The sequence below is a fragment of the Poecilia latipinna genome, unplaced genomic scaffold, assembly GCF_001443285.1.
Source record: "Poecilia latipinna isolate Pla-1442-1.1 unplaced genomic scaffold, P_latipinna-1.0 Scaffold197, whole genome shotgun sequence".
In the NCBI taxonomy this organism is placed as follows: domain Eukaryota; kingdom Metazoa; phylum Chordata; class Actinopteri; order Cyprinodontiformes; family Poeciliidae; genus Poecilia; species Poecilia latipinna.
This window is the reverse complement of record NW_015112813.1, coordinates 5,743-26,839: the sequence shown is the minus strand read 5'-3', so window position 1 is coordinate 26,839 and position 21,097 is coordinate 5,743. Positions and strand designations below refer to the sequence as shown.

Below are 21,097 nucleotides of genomic sequence, written 5' to 3'. Positions count from 1 at the left end.
TGGGGATTTCTTGACTGTTAAAGCTTGACGATGGGAGTCAGTGGACCCAGAGGGAGCTTCCTCCTTGTTCAGAGCAACCGCTCCACGAAGCTGGCAGGCAAACTCCAGCTCACAGTTGGGACATACCAATGGGCAGGGTGCATCTAATCCTGGGGCACCCTGTTCTCCTTTCTCGCCCTTAGGCCCTTTTTTGCCCTTCTTTCCCTTCTCCCCCTGCGGATACAAGGGTTCGGTCAGGTTAAATTCATTTTTGTCAACAATTACTACTGCTATGAGGAGAGATTAAAGAAGGGAAGTCTATAACCCAAGAAGGAGTGAAGGCACATGGTCAGATAAGTTAGATAGGAATACAAGGCAGAATTGAATATTCTTTAAACGAGGGGCACAAAAAGCAGGGAACAAGGTCGAGTGGGAAACACTTTGCCAAAGTGGTGTCAAGGGCACAAAGGATGAGAAAGACTAGCAGGGAGAAAACCACCAGAGAAAGCAGGAAAGTACAAACTGCATCAATACAGAATTAAATGTCACAAGATTTCCATAAAGTCATAAATAAACTTTAAAACTCAACATCCATGCAAACATTTTAAAGAGTCATATCATGTTAGCATGAGTAAAATGTCAAAGCACTACTTTAAAACCATCATTTTAGGAGTGAATTGACACACACTCATCATTGACACGTATTTAAATTGGTCAAAACGGGTTTCATCTGAGTCACAACGAAAGAACATCATAAATTTTGAGAAACTGAAGCCCTGAGCTGAGCACCTTGTGAGGGAAAGGGTCCCTCTTTGTGGTTTTGAGTAGAAAGAATGAAGATTTTGACGGTTCCTATATGTCCAACAATAGCTCTGATTAACCGACCTTCTTGGAGTGTCTGCATGGTTTCCTAGGAGGATCTTCATCTCAGAGGATCTTCATGCATCTTCTTGTGAGCTTCAGTGCCAATGTGGACAACGGTGGAGTCACTTGCTTGGTTGTAATCTAAATACGAGGTGTGTTTGCGTGCAATGAGTTGCCTGTATCAAGCAAAAAGTAATAGCCACCAGGCTACCTTGGGTCAAAGGTGGCCTCATATCATCAGACCTGCAGCTGTGTGTCTTGGGAACTTAGGAGCGCAAAAGGTCAGAGCTATCATCACACCACCACTTGGTGGAGAGTTGGATCTCGTAGCAGGGAAAGCTGTAAGCCAGACCAGGGAACATGGAATTGGACTGGACAATGTTCAGGAGTTACAGCCTAAGAGACATTGGAGCATAATGTAGTTTTAACACGGTAGACAACAGCAGCAATGGAAGCTATTAGGTTCAGTGAGAAGGCCTTTGGGGCTTGGCTGAGTGTGGGGACTGCTGAAACTGGCCAACAGGTACTGGGTGTCCTGAAGAACATTATCTTCTGAGTTCTAAGTGGAAAAACCTTTGGTGTGTGAGAAATTTGTAAAACGGCTGAGAAAACTAAACTTTTCTTGGCTTCAAGAAAAACATTTAATTATTTAATGGGTCAGAGAAGCTTGTGTTTTGAGGAGGGACCGTAGCAACGGGCGAGGCAGCGTACGAGGAATCAGTGAAGATGTAGTCATTGATGCCAGCTCACTGGCATCAGGGTGCCAGAAGTGTACAAAAGTTGTTCCCAAACTCCAAAGTGTCAGGACATTGTAGGGCTGTTGTGGCTTCAATTTTGCAAGGAGGACTAATACAACATCTGCCAAGTGGCGAAGTGGGATGGTGGCCCAAATTCTTAACAAAGGTGTCAAGAGAATGTGGTCCAACTATGGAAAGATCGCACCTCTCTGCCTTTCAGAGAATGTTTCCTCTACAGTGTTGGATCCAGCTGACCACAGATTAAGGAGAGGAACTGTGTGTTCCAAGTGTTACATTGACTGGACACAGTCAATGTAAGAAGGCACCTTAGCAGCACTGCTCAGTGAAGCAACTTGCACTTTCTAGGTTACGAACAATCAAAAGAATGAGATGCCGGTCATCAGTTTTAAGAATCTTATGTATCTGATGAGCTCCACTGCAAACTCCTTTTTACATGTTTTCCAGTCACATAGTATCACTTTACAGCACAATCAATTTACTATGTTACCTTCGGTTGTTATAAAAATGCCATATATCAATTATGACTTAAGAAAAATTTCACATTGTAATTTATCGCCTTCAAATTGGGCTTCTGTCTCTTTAAGGAACTACTTTTTCCAACAGTCCGCTCCTCTATTAATCTCTTAATATTTTCACCAGCATATACTCCAAACATGTTACATCACGACATATTGTAAAGCTCAAAAAAGTCTTTTTTTTTTTTTTTTTGTAATAATCCTGCCCCTTTAAAAAAGCAGGGCACTGACTGAATCAATGCACAAATGATTACAGAGACCTGTACAAATCAGTTTATTCTTACATCCTTAATGTCTATGATGAGTGTATGTCAACATCTTATTACTGATCTTAAGGACCTGAAAGAGATGAAATGTTAAGAGCTTCTTCTGTGTTAGAGCGGGGAGCAAAACTCAACTTAATGCATCAAAAAGAAACAGGATATAGCTTCTTAATGGTATACAGTGTCTAAAGAATACAATATATATACATATCACAGAGACAAACAATGTGAGCAAAAACAAGGAAAGGAAGGGCTACCAACAGGCTCAAGAAATGAGGGAAGTGAAATATGTTACTTTATGTTCATGCATGGAAACATGGGAAAAAAACACATGTATGATACTGAAGAGCCTGTTGTCAATGGACATGTTTGGATTTATATGTTGATCTCTCTTTTTGATGCCTGAAAATCAAGTTAGATCTGAAACAATGAGATGGTGGAACTGTTGATGGGAGGAGACAACAAAAATCTGACTCGAGAGGAGTGGGAGGGGGTGGGGGGGTGATAGATCATGTTTCTGCAAAAGTAAAGAAAGGTCATTAGGATTATAAAAGCAATTGACGTAAATTAGGACAATTCCTTTTCGATTGCAGTTTACTTTAGAGGGAAAAAGTTTACCTCAAACTGGGGGATGAAAAAAAACACTTAAAATGCAAATGAAATCAAAAGTTTCTTCACTGTCCATTGACATCAGTCCTCTGACGTTAGAGATATTAATAAGCTTCAAAACCATATCTACATCTACCTTTTCTCCTCTCCCCCCATCGTCGCCTTTATCTCCTTTTAATCCAGGTAACCCCTGAAAATGTACAACTTTGCTTAATTACTGTGTTTCAGACGAGAGATCAGATTTTTCTCATCCACACAAACCTCACCAGATCAGGATCAAACAGAATCAGAAGGTTGTTTTTTTTTATCCGTAATGTTAATTTAAATATCTCAGAAAAAACTGCGAACGAAAAATAGCAAGGGAGGGTTTTGACTTAAAATGCTATTTTTTAAGTTGCATAAGAATAAACTTTGTAGAATATTTTACATCAACATCTGAAAAAAAATGGACTGAAATAATTTTAGTTAAGTAAAGCTACATTTGCTTCCTTTATCCAATAATTTATCATTATCAGTTGCGAACAAAAACTGATAATGTCTTAAATGTCCACCAAACTTTGTGGATTTGAAAGTGATATCCTGGAGGACTTTGAATCTTGGAGATCCTATCCGCATGTTGTTTCACAGCTTAGGCTGGGCTTATGCTTGACGCTTTTACATATTCCTCACGACCAAATTACCGCCTCCCTCTACACAACCCATATTTTTTGCACAGTGCACCTTGAAATTTTTTTCTATGCGAGAATCCCCTGCGGAAAAACATGGCAGACAAGTAAGAGCTCCTCCTCCTGGCAGAGGTTCGCTAATACAGAGATCCCAAAAAGATCATGGACAAGTTTAGCATCTCCTCTTTCTTTTCCTCCCAAGCAAAAGTAAACATAAAAGTTTGTCCTCTTTGTTTAAGCTCATGGTGTAACCATGTGGCTAATAACAATTGTGTTTTTCCACTTCTAACATGTTGTGTAGCGTTGGACACTTGCTGTACATGACCTATACTGCCACCTAGAGTGCAGGAGGATACCGAGCGACACAGAGCATAAATGCTGCAAAAGCTGTACTGGCCTGATTCAGTGCCTCTCATTTCTGAGCAGAATGTAAATATGTCAAGCATAAATTAAGTTTTAACATGAAAAGCTTCTCGGTACAAAAACCAGGAGAAAGCATGCAATTAGCATCCTTCCTATCACTAGGAACATTATGGGGAAAAATGGCAGCTAGGAGCTTGAGGTGGCATGTTAAAAAAAAAAAAGCAATGATTTATAAAAACAGTAAAAAAAATAAATAAATAACATAATCCCATAGACCTTCCTTTTTTTTATCGAAAGTTTTGTTTTGAAACATTACTTCTCTAACTTCCTGTAGTAGCCAGCTGTGGTCCACTGCTAAGATTAATTTGAACATAGACAGAAATGTTAACAAGAGATTTGCATTTCAGTTTCATTATTTTACTTCTGTAAACAAAAAAACAAAACAAAAAACTGTGATTTCTACTTTTACATTTTCCCTGTAAAGTTTAGCTGTTTCTACTCATAAATTAACTCGTAAGACAAAAAAGTCAAACCAACTCACATCCAAACCAGGCGTTCCGGCGGCTCCCTGGAGAGGGAGAGAGGAAAAAAAATTACCGCCAAAGACTTGACTTTTGCAAATTTGGACATCTTCACTACAACACAGCGCACTCTCTCGATGTTAGTAATATGGTGTAAAAACCACAGCGAGAAGCATTTACATAAATAAACTCTCTACAAACAACAAAACAGTTGAATTACTTAAAATGAAGGGGTAAAATCTAAAACGACATATTTCTTTTCTAACAGAATTGAGTGAGACATCCTAAAGCAAAAATAAAAACCCAGTTTTTGATGTCGTCAAATACTAATAATATTACAATGCGATACAAATGCTGGCAATAAAACAAATCAAACTTCGTTTCTTCCCTTTACGTAGTGTCACTATTTTTTGTGTTTCCATTTCACTAAAAATGAAATCACACCGTTAATTCATTACACGTGCCTATGATTTTAACGACCCTTTCTTGCCTCACATCTATGAAACGGATGATAATGTTGTAAAACTTACAGGTAGTCCATAAGGTCCTCGAGGTCCCGGCTCACCTGGTGCGCCTTTCTCACCCTGAGACAAAATAAACCCACGTCAATGCTTTCCTTTACACTTATAAAAAATTCTCAAAATTGTGGGTCAACAACATGAGCTGCATCGTCTGTCAGATCTATGAAAAGAACGCAGTTTCAGCCTTACAATGTCACCCTTCGGCCCGGCCGGACCAGCTGGACCCGGAGGCCCGTCTGTGCCCTGCGGAGAGTATTGTTGCCAGGGTGAGTTAACAACTTTTAGACTAATACCCGCTCTATTTTCATAAGTTCATTGATTTAAAAAAAGAAAAAAAAAAGTGATGTAGCTGTACGGTATTCATATAGAACCTGAGCTACAACCAGCACACACAGCTCGTAGACGTGCATTGGCCACAAAGGACGCTTACGAGACACCGCTGACACAGTTAATGTATGAGTGTGTGTTAATGCGACACAGGACAAAACAGGAGTCTCAAAATGTTTTGTGTAGCAGCTTTCTGTGCCTTTGTGATTGATAACATGAAACGTATACTTTAAAAAAAAAAAAAAAAAAGCTTACATTATTTGCATTTTGGAACAATGTGCAAATAATATGGTGACAAGAAAAACAAAAAACTGAAGGGGAAAAAATTAACTTCATGGAGGGAGGAAGAGAGAGAGAGAGAAAGATGTTGGGTGGTGAAGCCCCTTGATCACATGACACTCACCCTAATTCCGGGCTTGCCGTCCAAGCCGGAGGCTCCCTGTGAGGTTATGGAGGTATGAGTGACATGAACAAGGCGGGATTAGTACCAGATGAACACTGTTATTAGGACAGGTTGATGGCAGGGTTCACAACAAACTAAATCACAGGGAGCTTTGGCTAAGGTGGTCAAGTCCAGGCAAATGAAAATGAAGACAGAACGTGGACAAGGCACTTTGGACACACGCATGTACACACAAACTCACGAAAACAAACATGTATGTGCGACTAGTACCTTGATCAAATAAAAAGGAATGTTCTAAGATAGATGTGAATCTTAACATCTTTTAAGATGTTTTGTGCTACTGCTCAACTCACAGGGAGACCCATGTGGCCACGATCTCCTTTGTGTCCCGGTTCCCCTCTCATGCCCTTCAGTCCGTGCAAACCAGGTTCTCCCTACGGAGAGTCGACGGAGAAGACGGTTACGGGAAGCTGATGCTGAACACCTTCGTGCTGCTTAAAACGTTGGACTTTTTGTCGCCTAAACGTCTAAAATTGCAATTCATTTTGACGCGATTTTAGACTGAAACAAAGCGGTGCACGGTTGTGAAACGGGAGGATGTTGGAAAATAAAAAATCTAAAGCAATTCGGTCTTCATTACTCAGAAAGCCAAACGCGAGAAAGGAAACGCGTGACGCAACTGCAGACCTTCACACACAAGATGAGCGACACGTAACCCGACAGGCTGAGCAAAGAGAACTTCACAGAGAAGCAGACGAGAGTTGATGGTTGTAGCTGTGGGTTTGACAGATGTAATGCAGAGGGACGGTTTATTATTGAGAGAGGTACAAACTATTTTCCACAAGTCTCTGAACATTAAACAGTGCAGAGAGACGCCTGCTGCACTTCAGCACAGGCTTTTGGCTGAAAGAAACTGATATCAACGTAGAAATTTGCCAGGGGTATGAACAATTTTCACTGTATCTCTTGATGTATTTTAAACAACATTTACCTTAGGCCCCGGGAAGCCATGGGGTCCCTGAAAAACATTCAAAAGGGACACGTTAGGTCAAAAGGTGGTAACGTGACTAATGAAGTCATTTGTCGATTGAGGAGGATCAGAGGATTTTTCTCTTGAAGAAATAAACAAACCAGAAACAAACAAGGGTTTGCCTCATACGTTACGTTCAGGGGAAACAGAAAACATTACAAAACCCCCAAACTCACCATGGGTCCCGAGGGCCCGTGGGGTCCCGGTGGCCCCGGAGGGCCAGTTATCTGAAAATGTAAATAACATACAAAACTAAATCCTCAAATGACAACCTTATTTTCACTCCATTAACAATAGCTCCTTGCATGTATGGCTATAAAAAGCTCAGACTCTATTTAATGCGTTTTCATTATCTATACGTTACTCACAGATGGACCTTGTGGACCTGGAAGTCCTGGATCTCCTTTGTCTCCTTTTGCTCCGTTAACGCCCTGTTATGAACGAGCATTATGAGGTGAATTGTTCGAGCATGTTGAATAAAGACGCATTCTAAGAAACCGTTGTTACTCTAATAGCGTCTGTGATTCTTACAGGTAAGCCAGGTAAACCAGTGCTTCCTTTCTCCCCCGACGCTCCGGGCATTCCCATGTCTCCCTTGGAACCTTTAAAACCCTGAGAGAGGTCACGCACGCACACAGAGGATTCAGTTTTAATTCACGATACTTCAAATTAACTTACAAGTATTACAAACTGCACCCATTCACGCTCAAGGGCAAGTTCAGAGCAAATTGTGCAACAGAGTCCTTAACTCAACCCGTGAAATCTTTACATCCAACCAGTCTTATTTATTTACACAAAGCGGACTTCTTGCACAGAATGCAACACTTGGTTTGTAATTCACAAACCGTGCGCAAAATGTGTGCAAAACCATATTTGGAGCTTCCATCAGAGTAAGGCGATCTACTCACTCTCTCCCCGTCGAGTCCAGGAAGACCAGGGAGACCGCGATCTCCCTAAAACCACACCGACAGACAGCATTGTTACAAAAATGACACGCGCTACAATTAAAGGTTTAGATGTTGTATAATAAGGGTACAAGAGGGTGAAAATGCCACCTTAAAGCCTGGTGGTCCTATTGGTCCGGGTGGCCCAGGAGGACCCTGTATAAAAACAGTGACAGAAACCAACGGTGACTCCGTTCAGCTCTGAGACGAACCTCTATGTATTTACACCATCACAACAGTTTTTAAAAGGAAGAAACACCATGAGAACGATGATTTGGTTTCAGTAGAACCACATGAGAAGTCAGTCTCACACCGTGAATGCTGAAGTGAGAGACGCATGCAAAGAACAGAACAAGGAGTGAATTGCAACCACAAAAAAAATAAAAAATAAAAAATAAATCACATTTGGATGTTAGAATGTAGATGCTGCTTTGTAATGTTATGAATAGCCCATATTCCGCCACTTAAAACAAAGGAAGACATTTTTATTAGAACTGAAAAAGCATCCTTGTGATTAAGTTCCGAATATATGGAAAATAAACAAAACTCCCACCGATTCGCAATACTGTGCAATGAGTTATAAATTTACCGCTGAAATCAAAAATCAGCATCTCTACATGACAGATATTTTATACCAGAGTTGGATTCTACGCATCACTTTACTGATCACCAAAACCCGACGACAATTGCTGCCGAGGAGCATGTTGAGGCATGAAAGCTGAGAAAAATCATGGTTATTCTACTAAATATTGATTTCTGGATCCTACCTTCATTCTAAGCATTCAAATTGCGTTTAAAAATGAAAATGAAAACAAAAAAAGTTTAAAAAGAAACTTTATTGCAACAATTTGCTGAAAAAGAAAGAACGTTCAGGCAAGATTTGTCAAGTAATCAGAAAACAGAAAATATGTTTTTCTTTGCTCACGTATTAAAATATATTTGCCTGAATGTATTTTAATTCTAATTTCTTGCAACTAGATAAAAGAAAAACAAATGATTACTTTAAAATGAAATTGTTCAGACACTTAGTGTACGGACAGAAACACAACAGTGACACAGGACACCGCTTCATTCACCGTAAAGCAAACACGCTGCTGGACGTATGAACACACACACACACACACACACACACACGCGCACACACACGCACACACACACAGGGCCGTGCAAACCAGTGCTGGTGTGGCGTCGGCTCCATGCTGGGACAAAGATGGATCAAACGTGATGGTGACACACTACACAGAATACACACACACACACAACCTATTTACCGTGACTGTAATAGTGGTAATCCTCTGCAGGGGGGGCCGAAAGAGTGGGAACGGAAAGCAGGTAAGAGATAAGATTACACAGGTCACTTGAAACTGTTGGGACAACACTTTTCTTCAGTTGCGCTTAAGAGACGTTTTCAATTTATCTGACAACATGAACAAAGGCCAAGTGACAGAAACTGGAGAATATCTTTACAGGAAAGCATTGGTGTCAGCATGGCATGATGGAGCATTACTTATACTTCAGTGAGAGGCCAAGGCAAACAAAAAGTGATCTTTCATTGTGCTCTGCTAGACATGAGAGGGATAAAAATGTACCAGTTAGGCAACAACATGTCTGACCTGCAGAGCTTCTTCGATGTTTCCATTGTAGTCGATGATTTCAGTGGCTCCTCTGTCTCCTTTCTGCCCAGGAGGACCCTGCAACACACCAAGAGCCACATATCAATAGAAATGACACGTCCTAACTTCAGCCTCTTACTCTGACTAAGAGGTCATTTCTGCCCCCTAGTGGTGAGCAGTTCTTAGGGAGCAGCGTCACAAAAGTTTGAGTAAAAAGCATGCGGAAATACTAAGTGAACAATTTAAAGAATTGAAATAAGTGCTTACTCTTGGGCCAATAGATCCCAAATCTCCTTTATCTCCAGTATCCCCCTTACATAAAACAACAAATAAAAAATTTACATCTGTACAAGTCTTGTTAGGGAAAATAAATGAATAAAAAGCCTTATGAGAAGACTTTTTATGAGAAGGCATGAATCATGATGTAGGCTTACAAATGATCACAAGAGTGGATTTAAAAAAGCAACAGCACAAAAGTGAAAATGTGATTATTTTTGCATTTATACATACATTTATGTTTGACTTTTTTTTTTCTCTCTAAAACTGTCATTTCCGCATTCCATTACGGAGAGCCATTACAGCCAAAATTAAATACATAAATATATAGGGAAATACTCCTGGTAAAGATGTGTTCTAGGCTCTTAGAATAAATATTTATTATTACTGTCTCACAAAAATAAACAGAAGGAAAAAAAAAACAAACTTTTAGCATATTTATAATTTATCTAACATATCCGTGTTCAGTTTTTTCAACATGCTCTTCAAAATGGGAAAAACTAGAGAGCATGACATACAGAAGGAGTCATTCTTCATAAGTCATAAAATAGCTACTCAACCAAACGTACCCATATTTACAGTCACAGCAATCACAAGAAAATATCACATATCTACCTATCTATCTATATGTACACACACATTATATATATATATATATAGAATAGAGTTTGGTCTTTAAAATTGTCAGCATTTGATAATATTCCACCTCATTTCCACATTGTTACCAGGGGTACCAAAACCTAGGAAAGGTGCTGTGAATGTCTGCTGTTCACCAAATCAAAGTAAGCATCTGAGCCGTACTCACCTTTGACCCTTTAGGTCCAGGCATACCAGATTCTCCTTGTGAACCCTGCCAAGGGTAGTAAAATAAATTAAACTACACGTCTCAGGTATTAAATGACTTGGAGCGGACATCTGATGCACATTTCGGTGTGGAAATATCATCAACCTCCCAGACTCCTCTTGGGGAACCAACACCTGGGTTAAAAACAAAGCTTAAAAACAAACATCTCTTAATCTGATGCCACTGTTGAGCAACAGAGGACGTGTTTATTTGAACACTCTCCCTAACTAATCCTGGGTCTAACTTGGGGCTTCTAACAGGATATGTGCAAGAGTCATCCGAGTCCTCTAAGTTTAGACTGCAGCTTACGCTACCAGCAGGGTCCCTGGCAGACACAAACAAAGCGGTGAACTCATTTGGAGTCGGTTTACGTAACTCCCAACACCTTGGAGATCCTAGAACATCATGGTAATGATCGTTAAAACAGCTTTCTTCTTTGGAAAAAAAAAACAAAAAAAAGTGGATTTCTTAGTATGTTAATAAATTATAAGTTCTACTTTTCAGGATCTGAAACAGGATAAATGCTGTTTTCAGAAGGAATACTCTAGATGGCAGCACAGTCACAGATATGAGCCTCGTTCATCCTGCCGTGGGTCGGCGTGTGCTTCATGTCCTCACCTTTGGCCCAGCAGGTCCGATTTCTCCTCGATCACCCTTTCCTGCTGGTCCGTGGTCACCTTTCTCGCCCTGTTAAGGCCAAAAAACACACGCTGCTCAGAAGACGCTCACTGGGAGAATGACAAAGAGCGACTGAACAAAACACATGGGTGTTTTTATAGGTGGGAGGACGGCTTTAGAAGAGGGGAGTCCAACAGTCCTCATGGGACACAGTTGAATCAAACGGATAAATTACTTCATCTTCAAACGGATAAATTGCTGCTGACCTAAGTCTTCTAGGTCAGCAGTGGCGTGCTCAGGAACTGTTCACTTGATTTAGTTTCGTTGAGTCAGGGAAACACCAGAAACATGGAGAGTCCTGGCCTTCGAGGATCGTCATGCAGCAGTAATAAGTTGTTTTGTTTGTACGCACATTTACAACCACACAAACTTTTAATTTTTTTTACACTTTCCTTCCAAGCAGCCAAGTCTTTCCTGAAATCTTTTAAAATGGTCTTGACGAATAGGTCTCCAGACTTTCCGAAGGTCTTTTAATACTCTTTGAATTGTGGCTGTTTTGGCTTTTTACTATTATTTAGTTCAATTCCTGCATACATATTTGACCTTGAGGGCATATTGTCTCGTTTGTGGAAAAAATAAAAGCAGGACAAACTACAAGTTGCTTAAAAAGGGCATCTACAGTCAAGTGAATGTCTGGAATTTATGTTTCTCAGCCACAGGAAAAAAAAAAAAATCCAGTAAAGACATGATGCAGGATACATGATCCTCCAGTTGATCTTGCTCCAGCTAACAGCTCCATTTAAACCACAATAGTGGAAAAGTACTATACTCTGTTCATTTTATCTTTAGGATTCTCAATAAATTTAACCTCAGAAATACAAAATTCTGCCTTTGCATGCATTAATCACACAGACTGCTAGTAGCTAATTTTCCAAATAAACAATTTGAAGGCATTATCTTACTTGTGCTGCTGAGCCACTTTTTTAGGGTATTTTATGTCTCATCCAAAAGGCTTCAACTCTTCAGAGGTTCCTCAGAATTCAGCTTAGAACTAACTAAACAACATTATTTAAAGGAAAAGTGAAACATCTTCAAGAATCAACCACCGCCAGCCCTGCATCCATCATACAGCCATCGACATCACCTGGTAATCATCACTTATCGGGTCTGTTAAAAACCAGGCATCGTCCTTGACCAGCGACCTCAATAATCAACTTAGCCATCACCAGAAGCGGTAAAACCGCAGCTTATTCTCCCCCCACCCCCCACTCACTATGTCCCAAATGTTTATATTGTGTTTCATACTTTTGTGAGTTTTTTTCTGGAAACCAAATTTGGTCTGGTAGCTCTCCTTTACGAGCCATGCGACTTCAAGAGAAACTGATCATTATGGCAGCTGCAAAATAACCTCACTGCTAAGGACGTTCTCGACGCTGGACAAAACAAAACGACTACGTAGAAACGGTGACTCCTGTCGCAGATATGCAGCGTCACGACGCAGGTTCAGCAGCACAACCCCCCCATTGGTGGTGGATGTGAAAGTGATGCCAGCTACAGCGGCATGTACCCGTCACTGCAGGTCAAATCCATTTGCTATCCATTTTGTTCCCAAGCGCACCGCGTAATGTGCGTCCTCTGAAGTTGGGAGCATATCCCCTCCAAAACAAAACGATCACACAGAAAACAAAACAAAAAAAAAAACTGTATCCTCGCATATGGAGTTAAAGCCTTGTAAATAATAATGTTTTTTTTTCTGCAGCGAAAAAGGCAGCTGTGGAGCTGAAACTTTCTACAACTTTACCAAACCTGCGTAAATTGTTAGAATGAAGGATCAAGCTAAAGGAAACTACAGGATGACTCATGATTTTTACATCAGTAGATATTTTTGGAAAAAAACAGTTGCACCCTTAAAAATGAGGTACCGACCCAAGTTTAAGTAGATGAGGATAAATAAGTCCTGCAAAGTTTTTTTTTTTTGGTCCCGCTGACACATTGCACTAGCTGTCCAGCACACAGAATAAAGTAAAAACCTCGTGGCACAGTTGTTGTTGGCGAAAAAGGGGAAACCTCTCTGCACCGGACCATCTTCCAAGAGAGTAAAATCGGCAGCTACAGAACAGAACTCGCAAAGCCCTTATTTATATGTAATTTAATTGTAATAAAAACCGAGTTATGAGGGTCCCAGAACAGATCTACCTTTAGTTCCCCGTAGAAGTAACAAAATGTTGCTCAACGCAGTAGAGTGCGATGCAAAGAGAATACATTCTGATTATCAAAGCACTGCAAGCTGCCTGATGTTTGGATCATCACCTCTGGCCCCACAGTAGGATAATGTCATGACTCAAAGGAAGCAGCAGAGGATTAGCTCACTCTGACATTTAGTGGAGACAGAGTTTTAATAGTGTCGGTGACATGACAACACGCTATCCGCTGCTCTGTTAGCACAGGGTTATTAAAAATCTGTCAAAAAAAAACAAAAAAAAAACGTCACATCCGATTCGTCGTCGATCACCGTCGCGACACGAAAGAGGATCGGTCAGGAAAACTGACGTCACTCACTTTAGTTCCTGGGAGTCCTGGAAGTCCTGGTTCTCCCTGGGGGCCGAGGAATCCTGGCTCACCCTGAAAAACACCCGAAAGAAAAAAAACAAAAAAAAACAACACACACACACACACAAAAAAAAAACTGCGATTACTCACTTTTCCACTGGGCGTTTCTAAGGAGCGCTAAACGGCACACGCAAGACGAGTGACCGAATACATTCGTAAGGACAGGCATGCACTTACTGCTGCTCGCACACTCCCACGTGCACACAAGCAGACCGAGGATCGCATGCATTAATCACAACGACAGGCAATTTGTTAATTGCTCCTTTAGTTTCACATATACTAACATTTTTCTTTCTCATGAGCCTGAACATATGATACGATGGGCCTTAGCAGAAACTCATCAAGACCCTAAGAAATGAGGTAGAGTGTGCAAAAAAAACCATAAAAAATAAACGGCACTTCACGTTTTTACCCAGCTTCCAGTATGAAGTATGATGCTGCACTGGGTTTGTACCGCATTTGGTCGTAAAGCAGCAACCAAAGTCCCTTCTAGAGCGCTTCATGTGCTCAGGAAGGCCCTCCATGAAGTGATGGGCATGTAGTTCTCTAAGTGTTAAACCAAACAGCAAAGTATGCAGAGGAAGAATAAAGGTGCAAGGCGAGCTCTGTACCTGTTAAAGTGCCACGTTAGCAGAACGTTTTAAGAATCACATCAAACATGCAGGCCTGCTAAGTAAAAACAGGAGTGTATGAAATGTAAAATGAAAGTTTTTTTTGTTTGTTTTTTTTTTTTTAAAAACAAGGCAAACACGTTGCAGGCACATAAAGAAAAGGGAGAGAGAGAGAGAAAAACACAAACCGGAAAACAGGAACAAGCATCAGCGGCATGCCTGTGTCAGCACTCGCAGCTCAAACACGTTATTTTTTCAAGCCAGTGGTCCTGAGATACGTTAATGTGACTACACTAACATGAGAAGGTTATTAAGTGCTGGTTGCATGTTTAGCTTCTGTACTATTGCTTTCCAAACCAGAAAAAAATAATAATAAAAAAAAAATCCTAAAGATGTGACTAATTAAACTTCCTCCCTTAAACGACCTGGAGTAAACTGGGGTTCTGTGGACAGTTTATGAGAACCTGAGGTCTCAAAATCCAGATAACTTGCTGAAGGTCTAAAATTTAATTAAGCAGTGTTCCTCAAAGGAGGAAGCTGGATGGAGAGGGGCGGGGCTGAGCGGTCAAAACCGAAGTGGATTTCTAGGATCTGGAAACAATTTCAAATTATTCAAATCTCAAATATTTCACAGCTGTGAACGAGAACCCTCTATTTTATAGACCTTTAAAGTGCTGCAACATTTGCCTTACATGGACATTTACACTGATGACGAGGAGTGTAACGAGATCTCGTGGCACGCCATCGCATTAAGCCTTTTCAAAGTCTTCTTGAAAAGGAGTGAGAAACTGAAGTAGGAAACAAAGCAGTTTTCCTTTATTGCCAGAGAACAATGTTCGGTTTCGACAGCCTGGCTGCTCCACCCGAGCAGCCAGGTGTAGCTGGCAGCAAGACGCTGTCGATGTAAATCGGTGAACAGAAACCAACAGACTTTCTCAAGAGCCGGTGAGCTTACAGTTTGACGGAGGAATGGAAAAGAACAGGAAAGTGACTCACCAGAGTTATTTTAGTGGCTGATTTCTAATGAGGCCAGTCGATGTCTTGTTCGTACTTTTGGCTCATCATTCGCCACGGCATACTCTTACAGTTTTCTGCCCGTCTTTGTACCAGACGACCAACAATTTCAATACAACTTCCTGAAGCCGATAACGTATGCTGTAAGAAAATGTCACTTCAATAAATGTCTCTCAGCAGAAGGTAATTTAGCCTTGTGTTTTGCTTTGGAAAATACTCAGTTACCTAGAAAACAAGCAGATGTGTCACGGTGAAGTACATGAGTGTGAACTGTAGGACAGCACACTCAAGCCATCATCATTTTATGCGTTTTTACATAAATATAATTAAATAATCATATACGTATTTGGGGGTGGGGGGGGGGAAACCCCAACATTTTTTAGAAACTATAACATGACACAAAAGTTTGTCTGAAACAACCATCCGGTTTGTGAAACTTTTTTAATGACTAAATTTTCACCCCTGCTGAAGACATTCAGAGAGTCACCCGCTCTAGGTAAGCTGCTAACTGCGTAAAACCTCGTCCTCGGAGCTCAAATTGAAAGCATCTGAACAAACTCCCCGACAGCAGAATTTCCAGACTCTCCAGACATTTTCAGGAAGTGGGCTAAGGCTTTCAAAACGGATGCTATTCACAAATTCGGAATGACACAATTACCCCGCACAAATTTAGCCCTAAAAATCCAAAGTTTTCACTGCACTTGTGAAGGTGGCTCCGGCAGCAGCTCCTGCAGATGGGAGCGCTCACATCTGCGTGCAAATCCCTCAGCGGATGGAGGGGAAAAAAAAAAAAAAAAAAAAAAAAAGAAAGATTGTCAGACCTCAGCGCCATGACAATGGGTGAGCCGAGTTGCTCTGAGCTCTCTCAGGTGGGGCAGAAGCGGATGGACACGGACAACACCGGGTGGACATGACTCAGAGGGGGGATGAAAACAGCGAAGCAATTACCTTTATCCCTGGGAGTCCAGGCAGCCCTGGAAGTCCTGGCTCTCCCTACACAGGAAGAGTGCGACATGTTACAGCCAAGCCAAGCTAAGCTGAGTCAAGCCTCATTTGTAGGCTCGTTGGGTTTTTTTATTATTATTATTATTATTATTAGCTCTACACGTTATTTCCTGTTTTTGTTTTCGCTGGCTATCGAGTTGCCGCAGCTCTGGAAAGCAGTCTCCTGGCTTGAGTTGACTGTCATTTGCTTGAATGGGGATGGGAGCGTTAGCAGAACAGAAGGCACATGCATCTTTTTTTGTGTGTGTGTTTGTTTTGTTTTTTTAAATACTAGCTCATGCAGCTGTAGCTTGACAGTCTGATTAGTGCTTGTTATAAACACTCAACCCTTCACAAGGAGCAGCAGAGTTTCAGTTTGAAGATTTTATTGGTTCGGACAGGTGTGAAAAGACCCGGTTTCTAAAAAGGAAAAACTGTCAGACACGTTGGGTTACGGTTGCAGAAGCTGTTTGGGAGAGCTGCAGTGACTTGTGGATCATTAGAGTCTGGCAGCGTGGGAAGCTCCCATTTTACCCAACTTTTCTGTTGCAAAAAAAAAAGAAAAAAGTCAAAAACTCCAGAAGTTTTCAGCAGTGGACCCAGTATGAGATCCAACTTTAGGTAATAAAAAAAAAAATAAAAAAAATAAAAAAATTCAGAGGTCATGTCCTTTCTGAGGCATCTGTGAGACTTCAAAGATTAAAATTTGGACTGGGGATAATTTAATGCTCAATTAGGCCCCTTGTATTTATGGCTTCTGAAAAAGAAATGATTAGTGCTGCACGAGAATGATCAACTTTAACGACACTTGCGGGATCAGAGAGAAGGCTGTAAAGTTACTTTGTGGCTTATGAAAGGGACTGTAAATTAATGAATAAAAATCTTTCTTGTGGACAAACACTTTACCAGCAGTTATTTGGCAAAAATCATCCAATGGGAAATATCTTTAGCCCTGGATTTCTAAAGACGATTGGAGATAGGTTTTTTTTTTTTTTTTTTTTTTTTTTTTTTTTTTTTTTTTTTTTATGTTTCTGCAGAAACAGGTTGAGTATGAAATATTCGAGAAAGTGAGACGGTTTGCGTCTCGTCCGCAGCATCGAAAATCAAACCGGTTTGCGAGAAAAAGGGAGAAAATAAAGGGGGAAAAAAATATAACAAATGCAACACACAGGATTTAAAAAGTGACAGAATTGCAGTTGCAGTCAGGTCTTTCTGCTTTGCAATAGTTTTCATCACAATGACTTACAATGCCTAGCAGAGATATTCATACAGTGCTTTGCCCTTCAACTAAACCCATTCAACGATTTTGCCACATTACAACCGCAAACTTGGATGCACTTAATTGGGATTTTATGTGATAGACCAACACAAAGTAGTGGAGCACTTTCCACTACTTTGAATGCTCCACTTCAAAGTAGTGCAGCACTCTTAAGTAAACAGAAACATTGTGTGGAATATATTTGTATTTATCGCCTGTGAGAGTGACTTTCTCCTCTTCCAGCTTTTCACATGTACAGATTGATATTTTTGGCCCATTATCTGACAATGAGCTCTAGCTCAGTCAGACCGGACAAGTAGCATCTGAACGTTAGTCTTCATATCGCAACACATTATTCTCCGTTTTAGCTCTGGTTGTGTGTTTAGGGTTGTTGTCCTTCTGGAAGGTGAACTTCCACCCCAGTTTCAATTCTTTTGAGGTGTTCCTCAAGGATTGCCCTGCAAGTAGCTCCATCTGCCTTAGCCATCAGTTCGGACCAGCTTACATGCTGAGGAAAAGCATGAGCAGTCTGCACTGGCACTCTGCTCAATGCAAACACAAACTGGACTTGCTTGAATAGAGACCCGGATAAAACCTGCAGGGCCAGGGTTGGGAACCACTGACCTGGTCTTGGGCAAACATCAGAAAGATTCCTTATGGTATTCTTCTTGCTGCTTTTTTTTAATAAAGGCCAGATTTGTGAAGTAATCTGGTAACAGATTCTCCCGTCTCGGCTATGGATCTTTGGAGTTTAGATGGATGACCACGTCTTGGTAGATTTACAGAACCGCACTTGTTCCATTTTCAGGTAATGCAACGAACAATGCTCCATGAGATCTTCGGAGTGTGGGATATGCCTTTGATTATTACTTCTCCAAGGAGCGTTGAGCGTTCACTAATGTTCTCTAACGTTTGAGGCTTTTACAGTTGTGTTCATACTGGTATTGAATTACTGCACAGTGGGGTAGTTGTTTCAGTTGTCTTGCAGGAAGAAGTTCCCAGACTTAAATCCTGGCATGGGATTAAAATGTAGTAAACACATTCTTTCTGCACATAAGGGGCTCTTTCTGGGTACTCCAGCTTCCACAAAAACAGGCATGATAATTACTCCTGTGCCCTTAGCATTCAGTGTATGTGCATGGTTGTTTGTCTCTATGTTACCCTTTAATGGGCCGGTCACCTGTACAGGGCAAAGCCCACTTCTCAACCAATGGCCACTAAAGATGTGCAAACCTCCAGGTAATTGGTTGCCCTGGATTTCTGTACCTTCGACATCACAGTCAAGCAAAACTTTGTGCTGGTCTATAAAACCAAAATACCATTTTTCCCCCACCACATATCGTGGAAAAGTTTAAGGGTGCAAATAAAACGACAATAAAATACGTTAAGGCTTGGGGTGATGCGATTAGCCAAAGTTTTGCAAAGCACCTTAGTTTGTTGCCTCTGAAGGCAATAAACATGTAGACAAGTTGCCAATGCTTTTGAGTTGCACCGAAGCAAAGCTATTTAATGCGAGAGTCTGGTAAAGTTAGACAAGCCTAAAAAAATCCTAAACAAAAAGGGGAAACATACCCACAAATGTTAGTATGGTGTTCTGAGAGGTTGTGATGCCTGAAAAACTGAACCACAGCTCTACAATAGTCAATAAGCTTTAGGTGTCAGATTTAACCGAGCCTTTCTAATGTAGAAAACATATTTTGCACAACAGACTCCACTAGGCTTTGCGATAACCAACCTTTAATTGAAATATCTTGGAATAAAAGCTTCCCCTTCTATTGAGTACGTCTAGGTATGGGCATTGACACTGTGAACAGACATTATCAGTATGCACAGACAGAACTTGTCCGTTGCACGTTTCTGTTCATTCGTGAAAATATTTAACTCAAAAGAAATAATAGTGATTACCTTCTGTCCGCTCCGTCCAGGTTCTCCCGGTTCGCCCTGCAAGACATAACACCGTGTTCTTCTCAGCTGCTTCATTTACAGACCATCTGAACCAGAGCTGCACGGCTTTTTATCCAGAACTTTCCTAGTGTTTCTGACCAATTACAGTGGATTTAGACAAAAGACCATGTTCATATAAACAATCACTCGCAGATCCACAGATCAGGGCCTCTTGAGGCTCAGCGTTTTGTCCAAGAGAAACGTGAAGAGAACCGACAACCTTTCAACTAACACACCAAACTATGAGTCATGCAGACATAAAAGTCTATTAAAGCCCAAGAGATGAATCAATGTCTTTAATGTGGGCTATGAGGCTTTTCATCCAGGGCAGCGATCTGTCAACGTCTTGTTAGAATTGCCGTAAGAATGACAGTGAAGTTTGTATCCTTTTCACACTAAAATTTAAAGAATATTCAGGTTCTTTAAAAGGAATATCTGAACTGAAAATGAGCGAAAGGCAGTCAAAAATTTCAGACAAAAACTTTGCTAAACATGTAGAAAGCCTGTTTCAAAGTGGTTTCATTTTGTCTTTACATGTGTGCCTTTCATGTCTCTGCAGAATAAATTAGGGATTGGAAGCCATTTCTTAATATGTTAAACAGTCACCTTAGTTGATCGAAGCATTCACCGTTTCAATATTTTAAATTAACTTTTAGCTTTTGTCACAATAAAGGAAGATACTTGACTAAGTAGCTTGTTTATTGACTAAGATATAATGCCAAGAACAGCTTAGTTTGAGCAATTTCACTGCAGCACATTGCTCTTCACATGTAGTTTCAAATTTTACATAAATTTCTCCAGGGTCTCTTTGACTCACCAAACATTGTTGGAATGAGAAAAGTTAGGAAAATCTTCTCATTTTAGTCGCAAGGCAAACATGATGGTGCTAGTAGACTGTTTGTACTTGTTATAGTACCGCCACTGGTCTCACATATTTCCTGACAAATATATTGCACCTTTGAATTCCAGCCAGAAGAACTAATGACTTCCTATTTTTTTTTTTTTTTGTCTCCCAGCAACATGTTTATGTGCATTTTGGAGGCGCATGTGCTTCTTCCCAGACTGGCAGCACATTTTCACATTTTTCAAACAAAACAAAACATAAAAATATTTTTTTCAGGACTTACCTTGATGCCTGCTGCAGAGGAGCCTGCATCACCCTAAGGTAAAAAAATAAATAAATAAAAATACAAAAGAATATATCAAGAGATGAGACAGAAACCCAGACGTAAGATTTTATTTTATGCATCACTTTCTGTAAAGTTAAAACAGGGGAATGTTTGCATCAGCGAAATGGCTCTAAAAGTGATTTCGAAAAAAGCTAATTTGCTGAACAATGCCGAATAAAATTATAAAACGGCCGCATTTTTGTGGCGAAAACTGCAAGGAAATCCAATTAGAAGGAAGGCTGTTTGCTGTTTTAAACAATGAAAGCAGCATTTACCTTCCCACAGACCTTCTGATACAGCATTTAAAGAGGCTTCAGAGCTGGAAATCATTTCAGTGTTTAAAATGTCAGAGCGCAGCAGCTTCGCAATCGTGACACGAGAGGTGAAATCTAAC

At 40.6% G+C, this 21,097-nt stretch overlaps 1 protein-coding gene across 1 annotated transcript in view; it reads right to left on the bottom strand.

Moving 5' to 3' along the window:
• Positions 1–20,690, bottom strand: part of col25a1 (collagen type XXV alpha 1 chain) — a 28,069-nt gene extending 7,379 nt beyond the window's left edge. The window contains exons 1-22 of the mRNA XM_015030980.1: positions 20,662–20,690; positions 19,496–19,531; positions 16,297–16,341; positions 13,673–13,735; positions 11,114–11,182; positions 10,457–10,501; positions 9,643–9,687; positions 9,376–9,453; positions 9,034–9,057; positions 7,874–7,918; positions 7,727–7,771; positions 7,350–7,430; positions 7,187–7,249; positions 6,995–7,045; positions 6,780–6,806; positions 6,142–6,222; positions 5,789–5,824; positions 5,248–5,301; positions 5,068–5,121; positions 4,558–4,584; positions 3,125–3,178; positions 127–213 (exon numbers count right to left, since the gene is read on the bottom strand). Coding sequence (XP_014886466.1) covers positions 127–213; positions 3,125–3,178; positions 4,558–4,584; positions 5,068–5,121; positions 5,248–5,301; positions 5,789–5,824; positions 6,142–6,222; positions 6,780–6,806; positions 6,995–7,045; positions 7,187–7,249; positions 7,350–7,430; positions 7,727–7,771; positions 7,874–7,918; positions 9,034–9,057; positions 9,376–9,453; positions 9,643–9,687; positions 10,457–10,480 — 876 coding nt within the window. The 5' untranslated portion in view covers positions 10,481–10,501; positions 11,114–11,182; positions 13,673–13,735; ... (1 more) ...; positions 19,496–19,531; positions 20,662–20,690. The remainder of the gene's footprint in view (positions 1–126; positions 214–3,124; positions 3,179–4,557; positions 4,585–5,067; positions 5,122–5,247; positions 5,302–5,788; positions 5,825–6,141; positions 6,223–6,779; positions 6,807–6,994; positions 7,046–7,186; positions 7,250–7,349; positions 7,431–7,726; positions 7,772–7,873; positions 7,919–9,033; positions 9,058–9,375; positions 9,454–9,642; positions 9,688–10,456; positions 10,502–11,113; positions 11,183–13,672; positions 13,736–16,296; positions 16,342–19,495; positions 19,532–20,661) is intronic.
• Between the last annotated feature and the right edge of the window lie 407 nt (positions 20,691–21,097).